At 38.4% G+C, this 19,625-nt stretch overlaps 1 protein-coding gene across 2 annotated transcripts in view; it reads right to left on the reverse strand.

Moving 5' to 3' along the window:
* Positions 1-11,032: 11,032 nt before the first annotated feature.
* Positions 11,033-19,625, reverse strand: part of LOC106885471 — a 31,644-nt gene continuing 23,051 nt past the window's right edge. The window contains exons 1-4 of one of the 2 annotated variants that reach the window (XM_014937686.1): positions 19,331-19,417; positions 14,424-14,541; positions 11,805-11,936; positions 11,033-11,710 (exon numbers count right to left, since the gene is read on the reverse strand). In XM_014937686.1, coding sequence (XP_014793172.1) covers positions 11,065-11,710; positions 11,805-11,936; positions 14,424-14,503 — 858 coding nt within the window. In that variant the 5' untranslated portion in view covers positions 14,504-14,541; positions 19,331-19,417 and the 3' untranslated portion in view covers positions 11,033-11,064. Of the gene's footprint in view, positions 11,711-11,804; positions 11,937-14,423; positions 14,542-19,330; positions 19,418-19,625 lie in introns of those variants that run through there. The other variant, XM_014937685.1, reaches the window with a different exon arrangement.

The raw sequence follows: 19,625 nt of genomic DNA on the forward strand, positions 1-19,625 counted from the left end.
ACTTTTGCTTGTTTGGGACTCCATATGTACTTTTCTGCCCACTTACCTAAACCAGTAAGCACATGAATTCTCAATAGCATTTTAAGAATTAAAACAAAAGGCTGTTCAGGATTTTTGATGATAGACTGCAGGATTTGAAACATGACAAGCCAAATCATTGAAAACAGTTTTGTAAATAACTGAGTATGTAACAGAAGAGGCAAATATCCATGGTAGGAATAAAGAAAAGTGGATGGGTTAAATCTGGACAAAAATTTGTGTAGAAGAGCTCAAATTCAAATGCGTCTGTAAGGCTAAGATTCAGACACACAAAACAGACATTGCAAAATGCCCGATATGTTGAGAAGGTATCTGTGGCTGAGTTGGATGCATGACTCATGTTTTCATCTTCTCATAGACATTTGTTCTGTTCTGTGGGATTTCACCTATAGGAAATAGGTGGCTTGAAGGAAGGTGTCATAAGCTTTGTTGTGTTTTTCTTGCCATGAAGAAGGGAAGGCAGCAGTCATTAACATCTTGGAATGCTATTGTAGATCCCAAGTACTGTATATCTGTAGTATGAAAATTGTTGTTGTCTCTATTGAAGTCAAAATGAGCTAAGACTTGTGCTTTCACAACTGAGTGCAACACCTGAGCTTTACTAAAGTCCAGGTAAACAAAATCCACAGCCTTTCCCTCATCCGCTGAGTCATCTTGTCATAGAAGGAGGTCAGGTTAGTCAAGCAGGATCTGTCTTTTATAAATCCATGCTGACTGGGCAGCTGCTCTCAAGAAGGCAAGCTTGAGGGTCGCTGCTCAGGAGCAGCTGGTGGTGCTGCTCATGGAGATTCCTCATTCTTAGGTCCAGTCTTCAACGTCATCCTTAGCACCACTCATTTAGTAGATGTTACAGCTGTTTCTCACAGCTTGAGGACTGGTTCAACCGTAGGGAAGTCTTCTCACCATGAAGCTGTAGACACTATAGAACCTTTCTCCTACCATCTCTTTATGCGAGGTAATGCTACTAAGTTGGGTGTCTAAAGTCCTTATTCCATGTCTCTGTCTAGACAAGCCAGATGTATTTATGATTTTAAGAGGAAATTTAGTGAAAACTTGCCCATTATTGCTGGACATTGGCTGCAAAGTTTCATCTTTTGTCTCTTTATTGCATACTCTAGGGAACAATGAAAGTCCACGTAGTGGATTTTTTTATTAAAAAAAAAAAGGAAAAAGAAATCAAAATAGTTAAAATGAGAAAATAACAAAGAAGAAAAAAAAAAAAGAAACTGGTGACTAATATTTAGGTTCATAGAAAAATGCTTCTTTGGGAAAGTAGCCAAATTACTAACTATAAAAGGGTAGGAAGCAAAACTTTCGGTACCATGAAAAATTCATGAGTGAGTAGGAGGTCAGAACTACAGTGACTTGTAATTCAGCTCAGTTTGTATTAAACCTGGATATGAACTTCTGAACTTGTTTTTCCACTACCTTTCTAGTTTGGGATATTGGTAAGAAATTATTAATTACGAAATATATCAATTTCCTTCTGAGTTATATGGGATATAATAGCTGACTGGGCAGCTGTACTCTGAGCTGTACTGCTCAGAGATTTGAAAAGCTTGCTGCTCTCAGTTATCATTTATAGTTCTTTATACCTATATACTTCTGTTGGTAATTTAGGTTTTTCTATATGTATTGTTTCAGGGTTTAAAAAAATACAGTTTTCTTGTTTAGAGTCCTTTAAACATGGATAGACATTTTTCTCTGTTAAATTCTAAACAGGACAAAGATAAATTGAAGTACAATGTTAAGTTACTTATTAAAATAAAGATATTGGACACAAAAGTTTGTTTAATTTCTGCATAAATCCTGTTTTATTCTTTAACTCAGTGTTTGTAGGCAGCTATGCTACCACTTGACTACTGCTTTTGGATGTTCTGCAGGAGGAAAAAAAATGGGCACGTATGGGAGTTTCAAAACATAATCCATGTGTAGTAGATAAAGTTTTTGTATTTTTTCCAACCGAAATGAAATCTTGTTTTCTTTACTGGGTCCTTTTCCCAGGAAAATAGTGTGTAAACTGAATAGGCCACGACACAGAATTCCACAAAGGTGTTATAGTGACCCTAAAAGCCTACTTATACACAAGTTGTTTCATACAGCATTTGTAAACCTCAAAAATGTTACTATACGTGCTTGCATTCATATCGTCATTGGCTATGATCTTGTCTCATAAATTAACTAAGGTTGGGTCTTGTCAGTTCTTGGATAGGAGGCCTCCAAGGAAAACCCAGATGGTGCAGGCATTGATAGCAATTCAGCGGGAAGACCACCTACTGTGTTAGTACTCATTTTTCTTCTGGACTGAAAGCATTGTGTTTGGAAGGATGTATTTTTTCTCTGAGGTTAAAAATTAAGAACCTGACCAAAACTAAGTATTTCAAAGCACCATAATAATAATCCCATCACATCTTGCATAAAAGTGCAGAAGTGATTCAAATGTTGCCAACCGAAATCACAAAACTATTAGCGTTAATTGAAAATTTCTTTTTTCCTTTTTTTTTCATTCTCTCTTTATTCTATGTCTACCCACCCCCTTTGTGAAGTATTCACTGATAACTAACAACTAGAAGAAATTTTTATCTTCATCAGCATTTCCTGTAAGCTTTTGTGAAACACTCAAAACTCAAAAAGCACAACTGCAACAGAAACTGGGAATTCCCTCAGTGGGGAATTTGCCATTTGGTCCTTATCTTATTATTTCCTTCTGCGGCATAGAACAAATAAAATGTTAAAGTGTGGCCTGTTTTGCATTATTTCATTGACAAATGTCATCGTGTCTGGTGTCCCCATTAGCCCCCTGTGGACTAAAGTACCTGGTTCCATCACCCCTCCTTGACAGAGCCAGGAGGGATGGAGGCATTAAATGGTGCTGCCTGAAAACCTTGGGCCAGGAGCACTGTGGCGAGTGAAGAACTATTTTCTGTGCATTGTCTCAGTAGTGTGTATATTCTCCTTATTGCCTCCCAAAGCGTTAAATCACTATTACAATATGTTATGGCAATTCTTGTTTAGAGGAGGTGGGTTTTTTAATGTCTCCTCTAGTATTTTTTATAAAAAAATGAAATTATTCACTGAACACAGACATTTGTCATGGAAGAGAGTTTAAAACCCCCAAACTGGAAGACAAGCAGCTAAAGTAGAAACACAGCGTAATCAGTCCTGATACTATTCTGCCCACATGAAACTTCTCATTATACAAGTTCAGGGCCAAAAAAAAAGGATGCTTTTACACAGTGATTTTGTTGACTATTGTCTTTTACCCTAGACAGGACTGTGGTTCCAGGAACAGCAGATAGCCTCGTGGGCTAATATAAGCTTCCTCAAAGCTAAAATTTGAATGATATAGCAGATTGACAAGATTATAACTGTTTTCTAAAGTTTGGCACCTGGAGTTTTAGCATGGAAAGAGATTTTCAAAACCTACAAGTTTTTGCTGCTTTAGAAAAAATATCTTTGACATTGACAATTGGCCAATGTATACATATTTATAAATAATGTTTTTTTTTCACAGGGGATGTGAAAGATGGTTTTTGCTGCTTTAGAAAAAATATCTTTGACATTGACAATTGGCCATACTTATAAATAATGTGGTTTTTTTTTCACAGGGGATGTGAAAGATGGATTTACCTTTACTCCTGGAGCTCAGTTGCTCTCCGCGTGCTGTAAAAAAGAGTGTATGGTGAGTAAAACTTCACATACAGTTGCAAATATTCAATTTATAGTAGTGTCATGGTTTCAGCTAGGATGGAGCTGACTTTCCTGCTGGCATTTGGTGTGGTGATGGGAAGTGAGCAAGTGTGTAGTCCTAGTTTTGCCGGCATTTGGTGTGGTGATGTGTTTTGGATTTGAGTGGCGTTGATGGGACAGTGATGTTTTTGGGTTTTATTAAGCAGTCAAGGCCTTTTCTGCTCCTCACGCCTCAGTGCCAGTGAGGAGGTTGGGAGTGCACAAAAAGTTGGGAGGACACACTGACGAGAAAACTGACCCCAACTGACCAAAAGGATAATTTTTGCCATGTGATGTCATGCTCAATATATAAATCTGGGAGAAAAAGAAAGAACAGGGGGACATTTGGAGTGCTGGTGTTTATCTTCCCAAGTAACCAGGAGATGCCTTTCCGGGCGATGGAGCCCTGATTTCCTGGAGATGGGTGAGAACTTGCCTGCTGATGGGAAGCAATGAAAGAATTCCTTGTTTTTCTTTGCTTGCATTCGTGGGTTTGCTTTACTTATTAAACTGTCCTTATCTCAATCCATGAGTTTTCCTTATTTTTTCTGATTTTTCCTCCCATTCCACTGTCGGTGGAATGGGAAGTGAGCAAGTGTGTAGTCCTAGTTGCTGGCTGGGGTTAAACCATGCCAAGTGGGTTCATTGAACTTGATCTTAGTTCTTCAATAGTTCTCAAGTCAAATAGTATTTTAAATAGTATTTTAAAGGAAAGTCACAAGGAAATTGCATGTTCTGAAGACACCAGCAGGAAATCATGACCATGAAATCAGTATAGAATAACTGTAGCCCCTAATAATGTAAAAGCCTCCACTCATCGTAGGATTTCTCATTGACCGGGGGAGATGATAGAAGAGGAAAAGGAGAATAATTAGTGAATTTTACTCATAGTTTATAACATTTAGGGATAGAGGTTATGAAAATATATTTTGATCTTTATGTGAGTGTTATGAAAACTTTGCTGCTTGAAACTTGACTCGTAAGTATCATCTGTGGTATCATCCGTAGATGGTATCATCTAAACACAAAATAGTTCTCAAGTCAAATAGTATTTTAAAGGAAAGTCACAAGGAAATTGCATGTTCTGAAGACACTAGCAGGAAATCATGACCATGAAATCAGTATAGAATAATTGTAGCCTCTAATAATGTAAAAGTCTCCACTCATCGTAGGATTTCTTATTGACCGGGGGAGATGATAGAAGAGGAAAATCTGGGAGAAAAAGAAAGAACAGGGGGACATTTGGAGTGCTGGTGTTTATCTTCCCAAGTAACCAGGAGATGCCTTTCCGGGCGATGGAGCCCTGATTTCCTGGAGATGGGTGAGAACTTGCCTGCTGATGGGAAGCAATGAAAGAATTCCTTGTTTTTCTTTGCTTGCATTCGTGGGTTTGCTTTACTTATTAAACTGTCCTTATCTCAATCCATGAGTTTTCCTTATTTTTTCTGATTTTTCCTCCCATTCCACTGTCGGTGGAATGGGAAGTGAGCAAGTGTGTAGTCCTAGTTGCTGGCTGGGGTTAAACCATGCCAAGTGGGTTCATTGAACTTGATCTTAGTTCTTCAATAGTTCTCAAGTCAAATAGTATTTTAAATAGTATTTTAAAGGAAAGTCACAAGGAAATTGCATGTTCTGAAGACACCAGCAGGAAATCATGACCATGAAATCAGTATAGAATAACTGTAGCCCCTAATAATGTAAAAGCCTCCACTCATCGTAGGATTTCTCATTGACCGGGGGAGATGATAGAAGAGGAAAAGGAGAATAATTAGTGAATTTTACTCATAGTTTATAACATTTAGGGATAGAGGTTATGAAAATATATTTTGATCTTTATGTGAGTGTTATGAAAACTTTGCTGCTTGAAACTTGACTCGTAAGTATCATCTGTGGTATCATCCGTAGATGGTATCATCTTTAGATTCCAATACTTATGTTCAAAACTAACCTGCATTCGCATTTTTAAGAGAAAATAACATATACACATGCAACATAAGATAAAATTTTAGGGTTCTGAACTTTTCAAAATTTTGGTTGTGCAAAATTTCAGTGCACAGAGTTAATTAATTAGGTGGTGAAGCAGGGATTTGTAGCACCAGGAGTTGTTCTTGGAACTTGACCCGTAAGTATCATCTGTGGTATCATCTATAGATGATCTTTAGATTCCAATACTTCATGTTGTTCAAAACTAACCTGCATTCACATTTTTAAGAGAAAATAACATATACACAAGCAACATAAAATAATATTTTTATGGTTCTGAACTTTTCAAAATTTTGATTGTACCAGAACTGAGGCTGCAGATAGTTTATAGTAATATCCGCTGATTTCAAGGGTTTCCTTTGGTGGCAGGAGAGGAAAAGGTGATTTTATGCTGCTGATGATTTTGCTTCTCCATTTTCAGAATTAAATGCTTTGATATTTCTTGTCATCTTGTTTCTTATTTTGAATTAAATACAATATTAAAAATTACAAACAGTTTTAAAAGTTTAAATCAAAGCAAACAGATCAGCTTCAGAGAGCTTTCTTTTTTTATAGATTTGCGGGGCTTGTTCAACATTTCTTAACTGCAGAATTTCCTTTGGAACACAAAGAGATAACCTGAATTCTTTTGGCATCTCTAATTATAAAATGCTTTGCTTACATTTTTATCTGCTATTTTAGCGGGACAAAATTTCAGTGCACAGAGTTAATTCATTAGGGGGTGAATCAGGGATTTGTAGCACCAGGAGTTGTTCTTGTTACTTCTGCTTCCTGGGAGGTGGTGCCAGGCGACTCCATTAAAACCAGTTCCTCAAAAGCAGTTGGAAACCGTGTCCTGTTTGCTTTCTGGGTGTCTGACAGCAGAGGCTATGAAGGACCAAGGTGCAGAACCAGTCAGCACTCACAATTGTAGCTAAACTGAATGGGGAGCCAAGGTTTTAAAAGCTATTGAATACTTGCCGTGGTAGACTTTTTAAAAAAAATCATTCCTGCATGTGTGAAGTTGGTCTACCAGCTCTAGCTATGTCCATATTTCTCTTACTTCTGACTAAGAATGTGGATGGTGATTTCACCTGAACTTATAGCAGTGTTATCCTCATTCATATCTGGTTGAAACACTATACAAATTAATGACATTGTGAAATCTGTGAGAATCAACATAGATTCTTCCTTAAGAGTAAGACTGAGCTGTGTACCAAAATGTGAAGCCACACCTTGAATTATATAGATAAATGGAATATTCCCTAGATGCTTACTAGGAATATCCCCAATGACCCAAAGACCCTAAGAAAATACATTATGGATTCACCTAGGGCAAGACAGTAATTGTCATGTGTGTATTCAAGGGGCCTGAATTAACATTGCTCAGGCAGCAATATTAGAGGTTGTGTATTTTGACTGCTTTGCTATGAAACTTCAGTGTGCTTTCACTGTAAGGATGTATATAAGTGTGTGTAAGTAATATGTTGACTAGGATATTTGGGAGAAAAATAATTGTGGTTGGTACAAAGCTTTATTTATATTTCATAGAAGCTGAATCAAACTCCAGTAAACTTTGTTTCTTAATGTTGCATGTTTTCCCTTTTTCACTGCTAGTGAGTTTCCTTGTATACTTCAGCCTTATCATCAAATTATGAGGGAATTTAAGGATTGTTGAAGACAGTGTCCAAATGCGGAGTCCTTATTCCACAACCCTAGTAAATTGGAAGTAATCCACTTATAATTATACTTGCAGTCTGCTAAACTGGAAGAGCCAGCTCAAAACCAAGCTCTTCTTTGGGTTTTGAGTCTGGATTTGTACTGCCTCTGGGAGATTTTTAAAATGAAACTGTCACTGCAGAATCAGCAGAGGTGCTGACTTATTTGAAAAGCTCATTGATGTAATAGGAATTAGGATGGATTAAAAGCTCTGATGGGAGGGTATAAGTAGACACTTGGTATATGGTTCTCCCCGGATTACCTCTTCCTCTATTTGGGTTTCTTGGTGAGATACCTTCTCTCCTCTTACCAGAAATAGGTCCATATGATGTCCAGAATTTTCAAAATTGATTAAAGACTCTGAATATTGTCAGGTTCTGAGTATTCAACATGAAACATTGTTAGAGTTGCCTAATATTCAGAAAGTGCTCAACACCTCTTTTATGAAAGTCTGTTTCCTTTGAGCCAGGCCCATAAAATTATTGGTCACCTCAGAACATACACATCAGTCTCCTTCCTCACTAGCACAAAAGCCCCAGCTGGACAAAACTGCTATTACTTCTATAGCTTGCCATGAACATCAGAGCTTGGCAGAATTTCACTACCTTCAGTTCCTTCCACCAGTGATGCATAACTGTGATTAAATAAGTTCTGTCCTCCTTTGGAATATGGCCACAGTTTAAATTGCTCAGAGGCAAGTGAGTCAGATCAGGCTGAGTGCTACCTCCAAGCTCAGCCCCTTTTCTCAACCCAGTGTTCCCTTCTGGCCTCTGTGGTTTCCTCTTTGCAAAAAGCACCTCTCCATATTGCATTGGTTAGCTGCTTCTGAATTTGTATGCAATAGGACAGGAGGTACCAGATTCCCTGGCCCCCAGGTTATGTAATTTTACAGCCTAAAAAGGTAAATTATTGATAGATTTCTGGTTCTCCAAAAATAAGTGAGTGAAATATTTACAGAGTAAGATCTGGACATGATCTTTGCTTGAGTTCATTATTCTGCCTGTTGCTCCCCCGTGCTTCTCATGCCTCTAGACAGACTCGGTTTAATATCCATCCCAGATATACTGCCATCTCCAAGCTTCTGGCAGTCACTGTTATCTGTCACACTGATGTGCTACACAGAAAAATTGTTCTGCATTTTTTGGTGGAGAAATAAAAAGTTATTGGCATAGGTAGTTTGGAAGACAGAACAGCTTTCTTACCCAGTGAGATATTATTGTGTTTCAGAAGCATCTGAAGGGAGTCAAACCTAGTCCACACATATGTTCAATTTCACATGGTGTGTGGAGGCCAAAATTTGAGGCCAGCTGCTCCTAAGTCTTTGGCATGTGCTTTTCTTTAACCACATTGAGCATTGCCTGAGTGTATGTGCTTGCATGGTTGTGGCCTCAGCTTCGGAGCCATATATGTGTTTCTTAGCTTTAAAAAGAAAGAGGAGAAAATACGTCATTTGGAGTTAAGTCTAGAAAAGTGGTTTGCTGTCTTTTGGCTTATTAAAGTGCAGTAGTACCAGAAAATATAATGTGACAACTACAGCCTGACTTTTGCATCTATATGGGATAGACTTTAATATTGTTTTAAAACTTAGACAGTATAGGAAATGAAGCCTCAAAACTCATGTATTCTTGTTGCATGTAAACTGGTACTTTTTTGTCACACATGAGGACAGACATTAAAAACAACTTTATAAAGTATTTATGAGGTTTTGATTTACCACAATTATTTTCTCTGGCTTTTAGAGTCTCTGAATAGTATCTTAATGCTAGATCATATTTTCTGACAACAGAACACCAGATACACTGTAATGATTTGGCATTCAGCCTTTTGGAATGAAGGCCAAAACTGGCTAAATAAATCTTTTCCAATAGCAAGGAGCAATGATTGCATTGTAAACTCCGGATAAATCTGTGATATTACAGAAAGCAACTGTTTTGCAATAAAATGACTTGAAAAAAAAAAAATCTATGGAAAAAATTTCCCGTACTGGAAAGATGCCAACGTGGCATTATGCTACCAGAGTCTTCTATACTGTTGCAACTGAACATTTAATAATGCGACAAAGTTTTGTTTTTTTTTTTCTTGATTATTACACTCGAGATTGGGTGAGAATCCCAGAAAGGAGTAGTATTTAATAGAAATGTTAACTTTATTAATAACGTATAAAACACATTGGGATTCCTAGTAGTCAATTCTACACATGGTTAAGAAAAGGCAGGTGGTCTGAGAAATAGCTTGGGCTCGTGCTATGCAAGATTTCTGTCACGAGAAGCAAAGCTCTGAGCTGCTTTGTGTTCAGCTGGAGACAGTGGGATAAAATATTCACCAATGTGCATTTATTGCTCATGGTGCAGGAGTGTAGGTCTTAAATGCAATGCAAGAGATCAGGGCTGTCGTGCTAAGCACCCCACAAGTGGGTAGATGGACATTATCATCACCCAGAAGAGCTTATAATTTAAAATACAGATGCCTCGGGGCTGGTGGAAAGGGAAGCAGACGTTTAAGAGAAGCAACTTATGGGAGCCACAAACCTCCTGTGGCAGCAGCGGGAGGAGGAGCGGTCCCAGAGGCTGAGGTACACGGTGTGAGCTGTGACTTTCAGTCCACGGGAGGCTGGGTTTGTTTGTTTTCCCTCCAAACTTTGGTGCGTGGAAAGGCTGTGTGATAACACACAGCCACGCATCGACACAACCACGCGGCGGTACAGGTTCTCTCCAGCAGCTCTGTGTGTGTGTGTGTTGGACAGGAGAAACAAGAGGGCCCCACGGTGCTCCTCAGGTCAGGGCCTGGGAGCGGAGGGGCGGGTGCCCTCTGTGACCCCCTGCTGTATCTCTTCTTGAGAAACTACCCCGCTTTTGCTTTAAAAAGGGCCAGAACCAGCTGAACAAATGTGTGCCTATTTGGTGTAGCGTTTCCGTGCAGTTCAGGTTAATAGTTCAGTTACAGTGTAAAGGCTAAATCCACGTTCTCCAGATAGTGCAGCCTCTACCTCCAAAGAAATAATGATAATAACAATATACACACTAATATTCTCCTTATTGCCTCCCAAAGTGTTAAATCACTATTACAATATGTTATGGCAATTCCTGTTTAGGGGACGTGGGTTTTTTAATGTCTCCTCTAGGATTTTTTATAAAAAAATGAAATTATTCACTGAACACAGACATTTGTCATGGAAGAGAGTTTAAAACCCCCAAACTGGAAGAAAAGCAGCTAAAGTAGAAACACAGCGTAATCAGTCCTGATACTATTCTGCCCACATGAAACTTCTCATTATACAAGTTCAGGGCCAAAAAAAAAGGATGCTTTTACACAGCGTGTTTGTTGACTATTGTCTTTTGCCCTAGACAGGACTGTGGTTCCAGGAACAGCAGATAGCCTCGTGGGCTAATATAAGCTTCCTCAAAGCTAAAATCTGAATGATATAGCAGATTGACAAGATTATAACTGTTTTCTAAGGTTTGGCACCTGGAGTTTTAGCATGGAAAGAGATTTTCAAAACCTACAAGCTTTCGCAGCTTTAGAAAAATGATAATAACAATATCTATTATTGTTATCATAGAATCATTATATTTATATTATCACATTATATTTAAAAAACCATCCAGGCAAAGACTGTCAACCAAAGCAGAGAAGGAAGGACAAATTAGGATGCAGAAAGCCACACTGAAGCGCAATGAAAGCCCGTAAAGCCCCGCAGGGGCGGATTTTAACCCCTGGGGCTTTCTTAGGACCCTTTGCGTTCCCGTTTGGCGCTATTGCGGTGGCTGCAGTTACCATGGGAAGGCAAGGAGGCCTCCCCCGGCCCCTCCATCGCCGCTGCCCCGGGGCTGAGCCAGCGTAGCACCGGGCGCGATGCTCCGGGAGTCGGCAGAGGGCAGAGCTCGGCCCCGGTCCCGGTCCCAGCCCCGGGTACCAGCCCCGGTCCCCGTCCCGAGCGCCAGCCCCGGGTACCAGCCCCGGTGGAAGGGGCAAGCGGCCATCCCCGGGAGCAGGCGGCAGGGGGGATCCTTGCAGCCGATGGCCAGGGAGGGCTGGAATACGTACAGGCAGGCAGGGAGAGGAGCCTTGGAGTAAATCCAGAGGGGAAAATCTCAGTCTTAGCAGCTGAAAGATGCCGAGCGTCCGGCACGCCAGCAGGGAGTGTTTCAGGAGAAGACTGGCACCGTGGTGCTCCAGGGACCACGCAGAAAGTCTTACTGTTACAGCTGTAACGTGGCCGCTTCCTGAGTTATCGCCTTCGGCTTCAAACCTTGCAACCCATCTGAAATGTAGCGGTGTCCCAGCATGATGCACTTAGCACATCTGATTGTTTAATTATCATCCTCCCTTCCCCACATGTAGAATCACAGTTTCACCTGCTCATGTGGCACCCACATGTGCTGTCCTGAGCATCAGCGTGTGAGAGGCTTGGGATCACTGCCAGTCTGGTATCTTCTCCTCCTGCCTTCCTTCGTGCTCTTCGATCGGACTGTGGCTTCTGCATGTTCCTGTAGGTACATAAATATAAATGCATTAACAAAGTAATTGTGAAATGTGTGTAATACTTAGCAGAAACTTTGTTACCTGCTTTGAAAGTAAAAAGTGCCTTCTAAATGAAAATAGTTGGGAGGAATCCTTGTGCAATAGTGAAATGCTTGCCAGTGAGAGTAAATCCAGGGTTTGAATTTTATTTTTTTATAGTTTTCCCATCATTTAAAGCCACATGGACTTTAATTGCTGTCATGATGGTTATTCAACGAATGCATGTCAAGTATTGCTCAATAAACACACCAGCACAGGTGTTCTATCAGAACTACATCAGAAAAGAAAATAGATGTTTATTCTGAAAAATACCCCACTCTAAGTGTTTTCATTGTCATTGCATAAAGAATACATCCCACTTCCTCATACTGTAGCATTATTTTTAAGTTATTAGGCATTTCCAGTGTAAAAAAAGTTGATCTGAAAGAGGCTTCAAACAAGAGGCAGAGGCAGGAAGATGTAGGGAATATAAAAGTTTTTAGAATAGATGCCAAGAAATTTATGTCCAGCAAATGCATGCAGGTAAGAAGAAAAGGAAAATCCCTAGTCGGAAATATAGACAGACTTCCAGGAATCGGGTACTTGCTGTGGGTATTAATTAGATTAATTTGCTCTTGGTCCAAACCAAAGCACGCTGAACAATACAGAGGGATGAATCAGTGATATGTTTTTGGTTCCCGTTATGGTCTGTTTGCGTTGTTTGGGGACTTTATGCACTGCTTTTGTCACAGAGGCTGGTTTCCTCCACCAGTCCTGTCCTCGGGCAGGCTGGCAGCATGGTGAAGCCTGGATAGCAGCATTGCTTATCTTCTTGTAGCAAAGGTAGGATTTGTGCTCTGGGTTTGATGCTGCAGCTCTGGGTTCATGCTATAACTCAGACATTGAAGGTAAGGGGGGGCAGAAGGCAGAAAAAATTATTTTCCCAAAACTGTTAACAGAGTTTGCAATGTGTGGTTAAGATGCCACCTGACCAGAGGCAGTAATTTAATAAACTGAGAGTAGTCCTGGGACTTTGCATCCTCTCCTGTCTCTGCCACTGCTCTCCTGCTGAAATTCTTTAGCTGTCAAATGGATGCTGTAAGCATTGCAGAAGCCATCAGTAAATTGCCTTTCTTTCTAGACACTTTTTACGTGTTGTATAATAACTGGGCATTATTCATCTGGGATATTTTAGAAGAGAGGGCAGATTTCCTGTGGTTCCCTTGTCTCCTCCCTCGTCCTTGCAATACTGTAAGGATGGTGTTAAGTGTGTTTTTCACAATTTCTGCTTGCTTGTTTCAATCAGTTCAGAATGAATGAGTATCCATGTGCTTTTGGTCCAGTTTTGAACGCTTCTTCCCTAACATTCTCTCAAAGAAGTTGAATGTGTGTATGAAGTGAAGTGAAGTCTCTGCCAGGGCAGAGGAAGCTGGCAGTCAGGCAGGAATCCATCATAGAGCACCAACATTAGAGGTGGGGAGCAGGTGAGAAATCTTAAGAGTCACTGTTTGATAGATGTGGGGAAGAAGGAGGTGTTTAAAAAGCATTCCAAAACTTAAGTGTGCAACATTACTCAGACAGTTATTTTAGAAAAATAGACCTTAAACTTAGTAGACTGCTCTCTATTTTCATATCAGTAGTGTATTCAATATTTTCAAGTGACAACATGTCAAGAACAGCACAAACATCCATCCAGCCACTGTCTAGTTGTGCTGACTAGTCATTTCTAATTTGATAATAAGCAGTGAATTGGTTAATAGTGTTGGTACTTAAGTGTGCATGTTTATGCTTCAAGGCTGACACTCCGGTAAGATGAATGGGGGAAGTTCACTTCGCTTGATGCTATTGTTCTAGCTGGTAAGGATGAGGACTCAACAAGATGAAAGTATGTTGGTTTACATTGTCAAGGCTATCTTCACAACCAGAAGCTAGAAACTTCCTTTATTATGAGAAAACAAACACATAAATTCTGGGAAATAGAATAAAACCCTCCATTAATCTGCATGAAAGCCTTAAATCATTCAGATTCATAGATTTCCTACCTATGGTCATTTTTTGCTTCTGCATTTGGAGTAAGAGTTTGTCGTGGTCAGGCAGCGGTGTTGCCCATCGATGGGCTGAGAAATGATTGCAATAAAACCAGATACAGCAGGCCTCCGTTTCCTTCAAAATGTAGCTTTTTGGAAACAGCAAAGAAGCAGAAAGAAATGCTGACTGAATGCTACCCTGGTCTATTGAAATCTGTTGAGAAAAATAAATGAGGTTCTGTTCTTGGCTCCCTTTGTCTTGTTGAACAATATAGGATAACTCGTTTGATCTAACTTTACACTGTAGAACAAGAATGAATGAGTTACGCACGGTCTCTAAAAATGTTGAGAAAGGCAGATGAAAAATTATTACACAATCCCTAAGCACCAAATTGGGTGACCTTTATTTGTACTGAAATAATGAGGACTATTTACAGAGTTACCTACCGTTCACCGTGAGTAAGGATGACAGAATCCAGGCTGATTTTGTCTTGGCCCAAGGAATACTCCTGAACTGCTCTTTTCATTAGGCTTTACAGTTCCATTTTCATAAGATTAAAGGGTCCTGAAAATGAATAAAAGCTCAGGTTAGCAAATGATGCTGTATGTTTGAAGGTATCCACACTCTAACTTAATCGTTGACTATACCTCTGAATACCAGTATCTCATCTGTAATATTACTGCTGGGATTTTCAGGAAAATAGCATGTAATGTCAACTCTGTACTTAAACTGTAACCAACAAACCCTGGGGAGCTATCAAGTTATCAGTCTTTAGTACTGAAAACATAACACCGGTTTAAGTATAGCTACTCAAAATGGGTCAAGTTACAGTGAGTCAAGTTATGTTTTACTGAACTAAAATTAATAAGGTATTTTCAGCCAAACAGGCAAATTCATAAATGTAGATGTTTGTAACCAAGTTCCTGATTATATAAGCTCATTTTTATTTAACCCTGTGAAAATTGGTCCTGTGTAAACTCACACACACACGCAAAAACACCTGTGAAGACTGAAGGTCTCAGTTCTTTGTTGCACAGGACCTCCATCTGGCATGGAAATGCTAGCACTTCAGCAATCAAAATCTGGATCCGATGCTAAGGTCTAAGGTGTTTGGGTTTGGAGTAAAGTGAACTTTGTGTACTTTAGAGGTAGATGCTCTATACTCTGATCTGAGTTGAAATATGTGGTAAATTGGTCAGGAATAAGACAAAATCTTTCCTTTCAAAACTGAAATACTTATGTGTTAGATGTTTCCATAAGTGTTGTCTCATTCTAAAGGAATAAAAAAAAACACAACAAAAAAGAGATATTATAAAGTAAGACCTAAATCCAAGCAAGTCGCTTCTGAAGCAGCAGTAGAGGAAGCATCTTTGGTGACCTGGGTAAAAGAGTTAGTCTTTGTCCTATGTACACTTTAATTAAATGTGTACAGACAAATTTGTGTGTTGGATCAGCTATGAAGTAGAGAATTTGAAGGCTTGTGGCAGCCAGTATTTCACATTTTCATTCACCATTTTTCTGTGATTCTGTAAATATCATGTGTCTCTATTTTCTCTCCAATTCCACTGGTGAATCTCCAAGAGACAGTATAGGTTTGGACCCAAGTGATTAGGTCTTTTTTCAAAGCATATAAATTATTTCTGGGTCATTAATTCTCAGAGAATCCAATCCCAGTTCACTGTTGATTTTGGAAGGAATAAGTTATGCTCTTCAGCCTAGTTAGCAAGGTTGTCACGTGTCTATCTATATGGACTCTTTAACGCGTGCTTTGGTTAAATTAAAGATCCAGACAAGAAACTTTAAGCTTGCTTTTTGTGACACTGAAAAGTCAAGGAATCCACAGATGCCTAAATGAAGTGCTTACTAATACAACCCTTAAAAAGCCTGCAGAATATATTAATCTAGGTTTTCATAATGGTTTTAGACAGAAGGAACAGAAATATAAAAAACCTTGGTACTATTGACTTTACACATGTGCGTGCAAAATTTAATTTTGAAATTAAGAAGTTCAGAACTTCTGAAGTGGAACAGAGACGCAACTGGTTTTTTCAAATTGTACCTTTCTGGTCATCACATAATTTTGTGCTTATGTACATAATATCTATCTATATTAGAAAACTGTTATTCTGATTTTCCTGATGGGAAATTGAGGCACAGAGAGACTAAGGGACTTTTTCCAGATCACAGAGGATGTGAATCAGAGCAGGTTAAATGATCTTGTGTTTAGGGTTAACTTCTAAACTACTATATATCTTTCCTTAGGGCAAACCAATGCAAGCAATGAATTAAACTGCTAAATGTTTGTTTGAAAACCAAAGAAAAACATTATTAATTTTAATTTGGTGAGTAAAAATACCCAACAACCAGAATATTTCTACAGTTGGCCTTATTTTGATGTGTATTTTGGGGAGGAGAAGAATGAGATTGTTATTTTTTTCTCATCAGAAATATCTATGTAGTTTGCCAATATCTGCTTTGGCAGAACTTTACTAGTAATGTATATATTTTGCCTGATTTCCCAAGGCTAAGAAAAACTGTGAGCCAAATTATGTGGCAGGAAAATTTTAAACATGAAAATATGAAATATAATTCAGATTTGATAAATTCCGTGTCAAAAGACACATTACTTTGCAATACTTAAAAGACATTTCAGCCTAAAAATGTACTATTGATTGAGAAGAAAATGAAGGCAGAAATAAAAATTCACAAAACTGAAAACAAGAGTAATAACACTGAGTTTAAAACTGACTCTAGGGAAACATGGACAATTGAACAGGAAGCTGAAAGTATCTTTGAAAAACTCTGTAGGGGATGCAGGAAAATAAGAAACAATACTTTAAGCACATAAAGAAAAAGTGAGATCTTAGTAATGGTTTATATCCAGTACTCAGCAAGGACAGTAAAAGCATGGATCGTGATGTACAAAAGGCAGATGTGCTCATACACATCTGTTTTTCTAGAAATAGTCAGGCAGACCTATTTCTACATTGAAGCTAATGAAAAGTATTTTCTATCCCAGCAGTAGCTAGAAACAATGCTTAACAAATATTAGTACTTTTTTTTTTTTCAGATTAGCAGAATCAGATAATAGGCTTGATATAAGCTAAGGTCGTTTATTTTGGTGTACTAATAATTTTTTAATTACAGAATGTTGGGAAAATTGCAGGTAACTTAATTAATTATATTAAAAATCTATTAAAAATAATAATAGAAAAAGACTGACTAAAATGGTGTTAGTAAAGAAAGAAGTATATATGTAGAGTAGTCATGCAGGGAAAAATATTTCTAGTGTGGTCCTGTGAGGATCTGTTCTTTCTCCAGTGCCATTCAGCAAAGTCTGAAAAATGTGAGATTATCAATAGCTAAATTTACAGGTGACAAAATCATTTGAAAAACAATTAATGATGATGAAAAGGGATTGAACTAATCTGTAGCACTCACTCATTGCTATAGATTCATTAAAATATGATATTTTTTCCACGGCCAAGCCTGAGGCCAAAGACAAAGAATTTACTTAACACTTATTATTGGGGAACTAAATCCTCTAGACCAAGTACTCTAGAAAAGACTCAAATAATAATTTGAAAGTAACCTACCAGAATGATGCTATGATTAAAATGTCAGATGCAATTCTTTCATGTCTAAGCCAGAGAATATGGATGGAGAGGGTGATACTCCCTCTGTGTATGTCATTAGCGAGAGCATTCCTGGAATACTCCGTCCAGTTTTAACATTTACACTTTGAGAAGGACATTGACAAACTGGAACGGGCTCAGAAGAAAACTGCAAGAAAGGTATGAGGTCTGGGAAATGTGCCTTGTACTGAGACACTAGAGAAGCTCGATTTACCCAAGGTTAGAAGGAGACTTCATCACAGTCTGTAAGACCTTTCAAGGAAAAGGTGTTCTTGACCAGTTCTGTTTAGTTAACTAAAAAAGTCTTTAAAATTGAATGTTAATTTTTAATTATGTTGTTACTTGACCATTATCCGATTAACAATAAAGATGGAACTACTGGAAATTTAATTTTGACAATTCTGAGCTGGAACCAGAGCACAAATATCAAGTGATAGTAATTAATGTTTGGAACAAATTCCGACATAGCAATGTGCTGGATTTTCCATCTGTTGCAGTTCTTAAATTGAGCTGTATCATATCTTTCAGCACGACACCCAGTGTAGAACAGATATTATGGCTGATGCAGGAATCTCTGGGTCCTGTCTTCTAATTTATATAGCAGGTGAATTTAGAAGACCAAAAGTTATCTCCTGGCTGTATAGTCAGTCAGGAAAAAGTAACTAGGGTGCCCTGTAGTAAAAAAGACAGCACATATGTACTCCAAATACTACTATCACAATAAAAAAAATACAATGAAAGGGAAAATGATGTTAAAAGACAGAAGAAAGGATTTTAAGGTTTTAATGCATAACTGATGACTAAAAGGCCGTATTTCTGATCCTGAGCCTGCCTCTAACTTCCTTACTTTGTCCAATTCAAGTAATTTTTGCTAGGTGAAGCTTTGTCTAATTTGCTTTTTAATTTCTACTGATGAGTTCAAGTTAAGTTTAAAGCATGCAAATTGAACACACTGACCACTGCAAAACATACTGGATTTGATGTACGGTTGTTGTATGTGCCAAGGAGGCCCAGAGAGTTTGTCTTTAGCCATTCTAAAAAGAGCTGGAGTGCAGATGGGTCTGACTGAAAAAAGTATACAAATATAGCACATGTGTGTTTATGGTCTTCTGTCCTTCTTAAATCAGGTTCTCCATTGGCACTTCATTCCACTCCATTGTTAAATGAGTGTATTGATGGCTACAATATTTTGCGAGGAAAGGCTAAAGGCATTAAGACTTTGGGGTGCTTTTGTTTGTTTTTTTTTCCCTAAAAGGAAGAGTTAAGGTCTGTGATGAGAAAGTGCTTTATAGCAGCAATGGCACATGTATTCATTTAAGAACCATAAGTCCTAGTGTCATCTAGTAATCTTTGGGAAGGCCCATAGATTCAAATGTGCATTATATTTTGTGTTCTATACACATGGGCCAAAATGCAACTCTGCTGGCTGAAGCCCGTATATAACGTTATCTAATGCACTGTCTTCATTTCTGCTGTAACAGGCAGATTTCTCTTTAGTGACCAAAAACATTTATGTTTTTATGCTCTGGTTCATTTTGAGAATACACCCCTGTTTATATTTCAAGCCCTCTTATTAAAACACATATGTCCTTCTCAGGCCGGTTACCAAAACGACTACTTGACAGTCTCAGTTACAGATGCTTTCTGTATCTTCAACAAAAAGATAGTGAGAAATTTGAAAGCTTCTTCAAATAGACAGCCACTTTAAAGTTCTTTACCTGAAAGCTTTTATAATTTACATCACTTGGTCTTTCTCTGCTTCCTCTTATGCTTCTGATAGTGTTTGGTATTTGTTAAACTTCCTCCTTGATTTGGAATATTTCTTGAGCTTGGAAGCTTTCCAGGGAAAAAAGGCTTTCTGTGAACTTTGATAAATTATTTTATTAACAGTGAAAATTTAGTAATTTCAGTTCTAAATACAGGGAGTATGTGATTTTGTTTGTTTGTTTGCTTGTTCTGTTTTTATATCCCAGTAAATTATTCCGCACAGGTTTTCAACAGAGTTGGCTTCAT

This window comes from Calidris pugnax, unplaced genomic scaffold, assembly GCF_001431845.1.
Source record: "Calidris pugnax isolate Ruff unplaced genomic scaffold, ASM143184v1 scaffold11, whole genome shotgun sequence".
NCBI lineage: Eukaryota > Metazoa > Chordata > Aves > Charadriiformes > Scolopacidae > Calidris > Calidris pugnax.